This window comes from Nannospalax galili, unplaced genomic scaffold, assembly GCF_000622305.1.
Source record: "Nannospalax galili isolate Female #2095 unplaced genomic scaffold, S.galili_v1.0 scaffold212, whole genome shotgun sequence".
NCBI lineage: Eukaryota > Metazoa > Chordata > Mammalia > Rodentia > Spalacidae > Nannospalax > Nannospalax galili.
The window spans coordinates 1,640,187-1,648,624 of NW_008333884.1; the positions used below are offsets into that span (position 1 = coordinate 1,640,187).

Below are 8,438 nucleotides of genomic sequence, written 5' to 3' on the forward strand. Positions count from 1 at the left end.
AAAGAGGGGGGGGGGGGGGGGGGGGGGGACAGTTCTATTTTTGCAAAATAGTATGAGGTGATTGTGCATTATGAATGGAAATGAGGGTTAGTATGAAAATATGTTGGATGTGGCTGTCTGTGTGGAGGGATTGCTAGCTCCTGATGGTCTAGTAACTAGTTATCCACTCCAGGTCATTTAAATCTCAGTGTTATTTCTTCGTAAGAGTCAATAAAAGAAAAGAGAACTTGAAGGCATAAGGAACCATAATTTTGGAGGGAAACTTAAATGATTATTTCTCATAGGCCTTGTAACATAATCTACAATCCATTTTATAGCTTCATATTGTTAGGGTTCCAAATAGCAGCTCCCCCCTCCCTCCCCAACAGGGACCTACAAACTCTGCTGAGAAGCAGCCTGCCTTTCCTCTGACCTCCAAAGATAAGCAGAGTTCCTCTTATCTTAAGAGGAAAAAGGAAACACTTCCACACCCTAATCCTACCTGCTTCCCCCTCCCTGATTCCACACCCTAAAGCCCCCATATGTAAAGTCCCAGCTCACAACCCGTGGACATGTTTCCTGGACATCTTTCCCTTCCTGAGGGAAAGGTGCCCCGTGCGAAATAAATCTGTGTCCATCTGTGCCTCGGTGCCTTCATCCATCCGCTCGTGCTCTCCATCCGTGCTGCTCGCTCCCGCCCATTCTCTACCTATCACATATAAAGAGTTCTCTGGCTTTCTTTTGCATAATTTGTTCTTTCAAGCTTAGGGTTTAACTAGACACTGCCATAACTTACATTATTTTCTATCATTGGGGGAATAATACATAAGTATTTAGAATTTCTTTACATTCATTTATATTTTATACCATATTTACTTCCAATAGTAGGACATGTAGAGTTTTTTTTTAAAATAGAAAAACATAGGCCGGCCATGGTGGTGCATGCCTTTAATCCCAGCACTCGAGAGGCAGAGGCCAGCCTGGTCTACATAGTGAGTTCCAGGACAAAAATAATAATAATAATAATAATAAAAAAATAGAAAAACAGAAAGTTGAAAAACATACAAAAATCCCAATTAAAAATTCTTTAAGTTACAAGTTGTTTATCTATGTGCTGTAAAGGACATGCACTGTTAGAGGACAACTTGCAGAAATCAGTTTTCTCTTTGACTATGTTGGTCCTAGGAATTGAGCTAATGTCACCTTGGCTTGGCAGCAGGCACCTTTATCTACTGAGCCACCTCACTGACCATAAAAATCTTAATTTTTGAAGAACTAGAGGGACTGTTTCAGAGTTCACTGGATTTCTTTTTTTTTTTTTTTTTTTTTTTTTTTTTGGTTTTTTTGAGACAGGGTCTCTCTGTAGCCCCAGCTGTCCTAGAACTCACTATGTAGACCAGGCTGGCCTTGACCTCACAGAGATCTGCCTGCCTCTGCCTCCCAAGTGCTGGAATTAAAGGCGTGCACCACTACGCCCGGCTTCCCTAGACTTCTTTAAGAAACATTGCCTTTTTATTTTAAGTATGTTTTAAAGGACTGAGTAATGGATTGCCTTTAATTGAACTTCTCTTTAGTTCTGACACAACACCCCTACTAAATGGATCAAGCCAAGACAGAATGTTTGAGACAATGGCAATTGAAATTGAACAGCTTTTGGCTAGGGTAAGTGCTTTGGGTAAGTGGTGCTATGCTATTTGTTAGATAGGGTACTGCATTACTGTGTATTAAAATCATCTGTTCATTCAAGGCATGTTCCTCCTCAGACCACTTGAGTTTTGATGGCAGCCATCCCCAAGTCATAACAGATGTTTTATAGCTTTTATATATTATTTGGGGAAATTGCTGATTCACTGGGTTTTGTTTTGTTTACTGTCAGCCAGGCAGTCATATAGGCAAATAATTAACTTTTGGGTGTTTATAGTACTTTTTACAATATTTTCTCCTTCCTAGCTTACAGGAGTAAATGATAAAATGGCAGAATATACCAACAGTGCGGGCGTCCCCTCGTTGAATGCAGCACTGATGCATACGTTGCAGCGACATAGAGACATATTGCAGGTAGTGTATTGGGCCCAATATTTTTATGTTATCAAGGTAACATAGAAGGGGAGTAATTATGTTTAGTATATTGTTTGAGACAACGTCACAAGTATATTGAAACTAAACTCTTAAAGATTTGTCAGGGGAGTTAAAATGCAGAAGTGCAAATTGGAAGGCAGACATTTTTATTATTGAGAAAATTCATCAACTATTTCCTTTCTATTAAAAAAACCCATTTTAAAAGTAGACATAAGGGGCTGGAGAGATGGCTCAGCAGTTAAGAACATTGGTTGTTCTTGTAGAAGACCCAGGTTCGAATCCCAGCACCCACATGGCAGCTAACAACTGTCCGTAACTCCAGTTCCAGGGGATCCAACAGCCTCTTCTGTCCTCCCTGGCATTGCATGACATTGGTGCACTTACCTACATGTAGGCAATACACATGAACACATAAAAATAATAAATAAAAATATTTTTAAAAAATTAAAATTAAAAAAAAATTTTAAATAGGAATAAGAAGCAGGAGGTGGTGGCACACACCTTTAATCTCAACACCAGGAGGTGGAGGCAGGCAGAGCTCTAAGTTTGAGGACTACATAGTGAGACCCTGACTCAAAGCAACAGCAACAATAACAAATGAAACCTAGAGAGATGACTGTGGGTAAGAGCACTTGCTGTGAAAGTAAGAGGACCCAAGTTCAAATCCCCAGCGCCCACATAAAAGCCATGCATGGTCATACATACTTCTTAACCCAGTGGTTGTGGGGATAGAGACAAATGATCCCCAGGAGCTGGCCAGCCAGCCTAGCCAAAATTGCAAACTTCAGGTTCAGTGGAAGACCCTGTCTCAATAAAAGGTGGAGAGCAGTAGAGGAAGATAGCAGCATCCATTTCTCTGAACATATATGCATAGGACATACACAGATAGGAATCTTCTTTTTAACTTTTCTTTTTTACATTTACTTGTGTTGAGGGGTACACACACGCCATGATGTGTGAAGTCAGAGGATAACTTGCAGGACTCAGTTCTCTCCTGCCATGTCAGTTGTGGGTATTGAACTCAGGTCTCTCAGCAAGCACCATTACCTGCTAAGCCATCTTGCCAGCACACAGATGTGAATCTGAGTATGATGGCACATGCCTGTAACCTCAACACTTGGGAGACAGAGGCAGGTGGATTGCCACAAAGTAAAGGCCAGCTAGGGCTACATAGTGAGTCCTTGAAAAGTAAAACAATAAAAAGGAATAGGACTATAATTCAGTGCTCAAGTGTGTGCTTAGCAGGCGCAAGACCCTGGGTTCACTCTCCAGAAACCTACATGCTCGTATACACATACACACATGGAATAAAAAGATACTTTCATAATACAAAAAATATGAATATCAGATTGAAAGCTAGGCTGGCCAATGATAAAGCACTAGAAGCATTCTCTTTAAAGAAAAAAATAGGGTGGAACTACAGCGCAGGTGATAGAGTGCTTGCCTGTTATGCACAAACCCTGGGTTCCGTTGTTATTCCACATAAAACTGGGCATGATGGTGCATGACAGTAATCCCAGCGTTTAGGAGTTAGAAGCAGGAGGATCAGAAGTTCAAGTTTGTCCTTGACTGCGTAGCAAGTTCAAGGCCAGACTGTACTACATAAGACCCTGAAAAAAAAAAAAAGAAAAACCAAGACAGGGATACCTCTAACTATCATAAATGTCTGAGATTGTTTTGGAATTCTTGGTGGTATAGTCAGATAGTAAAAACAATAACAGCAAAAAAACAGAGAGAAATATTTTAAAGAAAGGCGAAATTCATAATATATGACACAATAAGATCATATGTCTGATATACACAAGAAATGTAACTGAAGAAAGTTAGAAACAATTGAATTCAGGATTATGTTACATAAAAGCAAGCCATTGTCCATATAAACAGTGACATGTTAGAAAATTTAACTGAAGGGCTGGGGAGAGAGAGCAGCTTAGTGACAGCTTTATTGAGGCCCTGTGTTTAATCTCTGTACCACAAAAGTAAAGGAATCTATATAATGGAAATTGTTTGTGTTTGAAGAAAGGTCTAGTTTTATAGTCTAGACTTGTCTGTGACTCTCAGTCTTCAACACTGCAGCCTTCGAGTGTTGGAATTGCAGGCACGCGCCACAATGTCTAGCTATTTGTTTTCTATTTTAAAATTATTTACTTTATTTTGGGGATTTATTTATTTATTTTTAAGACAGAATCTCACTATATAACCCAGGTTGGCCTGGAACTTGCTATGTAGACCAGGCTGTCCTCAAATTCACAGAGATCCACCTGCCTCTCCGTCTCAAGCACTGGAATTACAGGTGTGTACCATCATACCTGACTTTCTCTATTTGTTTTTAATATAGCAAAATGATGCCAAATTATTTAATAGATGTTAAAACCTATAAAAAGCTAGAATAGGAGGCTGGAAAGATGACTCAGCAGTTAAGAGCACTGGCTGCTCTTGCAGAGGATCGGGGTTTGATTCCCAGAACCCTTATGGCAGCTAAAAACTGTAATTCCAGTTCCAGGGACTCCGACACCCTCTTCTGTCTTCCATGAGCATTGCATGACACAGATACATTTACACATATGCAGGCAATATACTCATAAAATAAAAATAATAAAATATTTTTAAAACTAGAATAGTTAAGATAGTTTAATTCTAGGGGCTGACCTAAATGGCTCAGTGGGTAAAGGCACTTGCCTCCAAGTCTAAAGACCAGAGTTCAATCTCTGGGATCCACATGGTGGAAAAAGGGAACTGACTCCAGCAGGTTGTCTTCTGACCTCCACACACATTGTGGACCTACACATACACATATACACACAAATAAAAGTAATAAAAATATTTTAGCTGGGTGTAGTGGTGCATACCTTAGTCCTAGCACTTGGGTGGTAGAGGCAGGTGGCTCTCTGTGACTTTGAGTCTAGCCTGGTCTACATAGTAAGTTCCAGACTCACTACATGGTGAGACCATGTCTCCAAAAAAAAAAAAAAAGATAATTGATTCTTGATAATTGATGAGACAAAAATACACATACAAGCTGGCCGTAGTGGTGAGTGCCTTTAGTCCCAGCACTCAGGAGAGGCAGATGGATTTCTGTGATACTGAGGCCAGCCTGGTCTACATAGCAGTTCCAGGCTAGCTGGGGCTACAGGGAGACCCTGTCTGAAAAAAAAAAATACGTGTGTGTGTGTGTGTGTGTGTGTGTGTGTAGGTGCAGGTGCATGTGGTGGGGGGGGCGCAGAGGGCAGTCTTGAGTAGTTGTTCCTTAGGAACCATCGCCTTGTTTTTTGAGGCAAAGTCTCTCACTGGGACCTGGGGCTTGCCAGTTTGACTGGACTGATTGTCCAATGACCCCAGGGTTCCTCCTGTCTTCATCTCCCCAGCACTGGAATTATAAGGGCATACTATCATGCCCAGGTTTTTGTGGTTCTGAGACCAAATTCAGGTCCTCCGTGTTTGGACAGCAGCTGCTCTACTGACAATGTAGAAAAAGCACTGGAAGGGAGTAGGGAGGAAAGAAAGGAAAGAAAAGCCTGGAAAGTTCAGAATAGAGCATGGATGAAATTTGCAAATTTTTAAGGAAGATCTAATACCAGAAACTACAACAAATGACTAATTTGTTTAATATATACAGAAGTAATATAGATAAGAAAGATAGTTTAATAGGAAAATGTACAAAAAATATAAACTTGTTTAAAAATGAGTAGCCAAGGATGAAGGTATAGCTAAGTGGTAGAGCACTTGTTTTGCATTTGTAAAGCCTTGAGTTAGATCCCTAGCACTGAGGGGGATGGGGAAAGAATGAGAATGAATGAATTTGAAAAAAAGTCAGCCATGAGCCTCATTAAGTATACCATTGAGTAAAAAAATCTTCCCTCTTTTACCTCGGGCTATTTGAAGTCATTTTGTCTTAGAATTTTGTCTTTATACTTCTGCCCTATATGATAAGGTACTAGATGGTAGAAAGTATAGTGGTTGAAATTTGCAATGTGATGACAATATACAACTAGTCCAGTTAGATGGAAATACATAATTAGCTTGTGTTGAGACTGGATGTTGATTTATTGCAGGATTATACACATGAATTCCATAAAACCAAAGCAAACTTTACGGCAATACGGGAAAGGGAGAATCTCATGGGATCAGTACGAAAAGATATTGAGTAAGTTACCTTTTATATCATTGTGTAGAATATTACTCAGGTCTAACTATATCTGTGGTTAATTGCAAACTGAATAGCAAAACCAGAATTTTGATTTCAGGGATTCTAATTTCCATTTCATTGTCCTTTGCACCTTGCCACTGCAATGTGGGCTTAATCTACTTAGCTAATCTTACCTCCTGCCTCTCCTAGATTTACCATGAGCTCTTACCAACCTTGATCTTCCTGTCTTAATTCAAAGTCCAGCTTGAATGAGACCTTATGACATCATCTAAGAATGACGTCGGTAGCTGAGGTTCCATGTTCCTTCCTGATCATCCCTATCTCTTGTTTCTCTCCCTTGCTCTAGCAGTCATTTGTTCAGATAGCTATTAACTTCCTGAAATTCTGAAATACTTGGGGCGGGGGGTTCCCAGATTTAATATAAATTCAAAATCTCTCAAATTATTTAAGAACTTTGAACATTTTAGGCTGGTCTTGACCCATGAGATTGGTTCTCTGCTTCCATTCCTTCACCTCATTCTCAATGACACATCGTACCATTTCACATATATTTTTGGAAAAAAAAAATTTTCTTTTTAAAAAAATTTTGTATTCAAGTTTTTTGCCTGCATGCAAGTGCACCACATACATGCAATGCCTTTGGAGGCCAGAAGAGGGCGTCAGGTCCCCTGGAACTAGAATTAAGGATGGTTGTTAGCCACATGTGCGTGCAGGGAACCAAACTTTGCTCTTCCTCAAGAGCAGCCTGTGTTCTTAACCACTGAGCCATCTCTCCAGCTCCTATTTATTTATTTTGTTTTTTATTTTATTTTATTTATTTATTTATTTTTTATCTTTTTGAGACAGGGTCTCCCTGTAGCTCCAGCTGTCCTGGAACTCACTATGTAGGCCAGGCTGGCCTTGAACACACAGAGATCCGCCTGCCTCTGCCTCCCAGGTGCTGGGATTAAAGGCATGCGCCACCACGCCCGGATATTTTTTTGTTTTTTTTAATTTTATTTTTTGGTCTTTTTGAGACAGGGTCTCCCTGTAGCCCCAGCTGTCCTGGAACTCACTATGTAGACCAGGCTGGCCTTGGGCTCACAGAGATCCGCCTGCCTCTGCCTCCCGAGTGCCAGGATTAAAGGTGTGCGACACCACACCCAGCCAGCTCCTATTTTTCAAAAACTTGACTAAAGTTAAGTCCTATGGGACATCTAACTAATGTTGAAGATTTTTCTGTTTTGGTTTTGTTGTTGTTATTGTTTAGGGTTTTGATTTATTTTGTTTTATTTTTATTTTCGGATTTTTGAGAGAAGGTCTCCTCCATCCCAGGCTGGCTTTGAACTTCTGAGCCTCCTGCCTCTATTTCCCAAGGGCTGAGATTATGAGTATGTATCACCATTGCCCAGGTGATTTTCCTTTATTGGGCTATGTAATGATTGTTCATCGGTGATAGGTTTATGATAGTTACGTTATATAAACTAGGATATACACTGATCATAAACAAATATGTATTGTGTATGATCTGAGGAACCTATTCCTAAAGAACCTTTATTTTGTTGTAATACTTGACAGTTTTAACAGTAAGGCAGTTAATTTTTTTTGTTCTTTGGTGTGAGTCTTGTTTAATTTCTGTACGGTTGACTAGCACATACATTTTTAGGAATGCCGGGAGAGCCAGCATCAAGGGCAGCCTTTAATGTATACACATTTCGCTCTCCCAAAATTTATGGACTCACTAAACTATAACTTCTTAAGATAACATAATTTTTGAAAAATGTTGATTGAATAAAATACAGTCCTACTCTAAGCTATTGTGAGTACCAACTTTGGGCAAGATATTAAGTCTATCACAGTAGATGGTAGATGTGAAAAGCCCGGTTTGGCCTTGGAGGACTTTATAATCTGGGTGCTAGAGGGAACAGGGAACATAGTTAAATAATATAAGATTTATTATTTGTGAGATGAAGTCTAATAATACAGGTATGTAAGTGTTGTTCATTGGTTTAGTAGTGTTTTTTTTTTTAATTTTTACAAAAACTTTATTGAGAATTTCATGCATGCGTATAAGGTGTTTTGATCCACTCCTTCCCCTCCAACATTCCCCTCTCTGAAGAGGTAACCCTAAAATCTTTTAAGGATTAGATACAAGCTCCCAAATACTTTTTGACATTTTTGGCTTTGGAACAGAGTATGTTGCTAATAGGCCCAAGGACATTTTGACTTTTAGCCAAGAAAATGGGTACATTTC

At 39.6% G+C, this 8,438-nt stretch overlaps 1 protein-coding gene across 3 annotated transcripts in view; it reads left to right on the forward strand.

Moving 5' to 3' along the window:
* Positions 1–8,438, forward strand: part of Gosr1 (golgi SNAP receptor complex member 1) — a 45,332-nt gene that overhangs the window by 5,537 nt on the left and 31,357 nt on the right. For all 3 annotated transcript variants that reach the window (XM_029561433.1, XM_008828739.2, XM_008828740.2), the window contains exons 3-5: positions 1,554–1,641; positions 1,930–2,037; positions 6,111–6,202. In XM_029561433.1, coding sequence (XP_029417293.1) covers positions 1,554–1,641; positions 1,930–2,037; positions 6,111–6,202 — 288 coding nt within the window. The remainder of the gene's footprint in view (positions 1–1,553; positions 1,642–1,929; positions 2,038–6,110; positions 6,203–8,438) is intronic.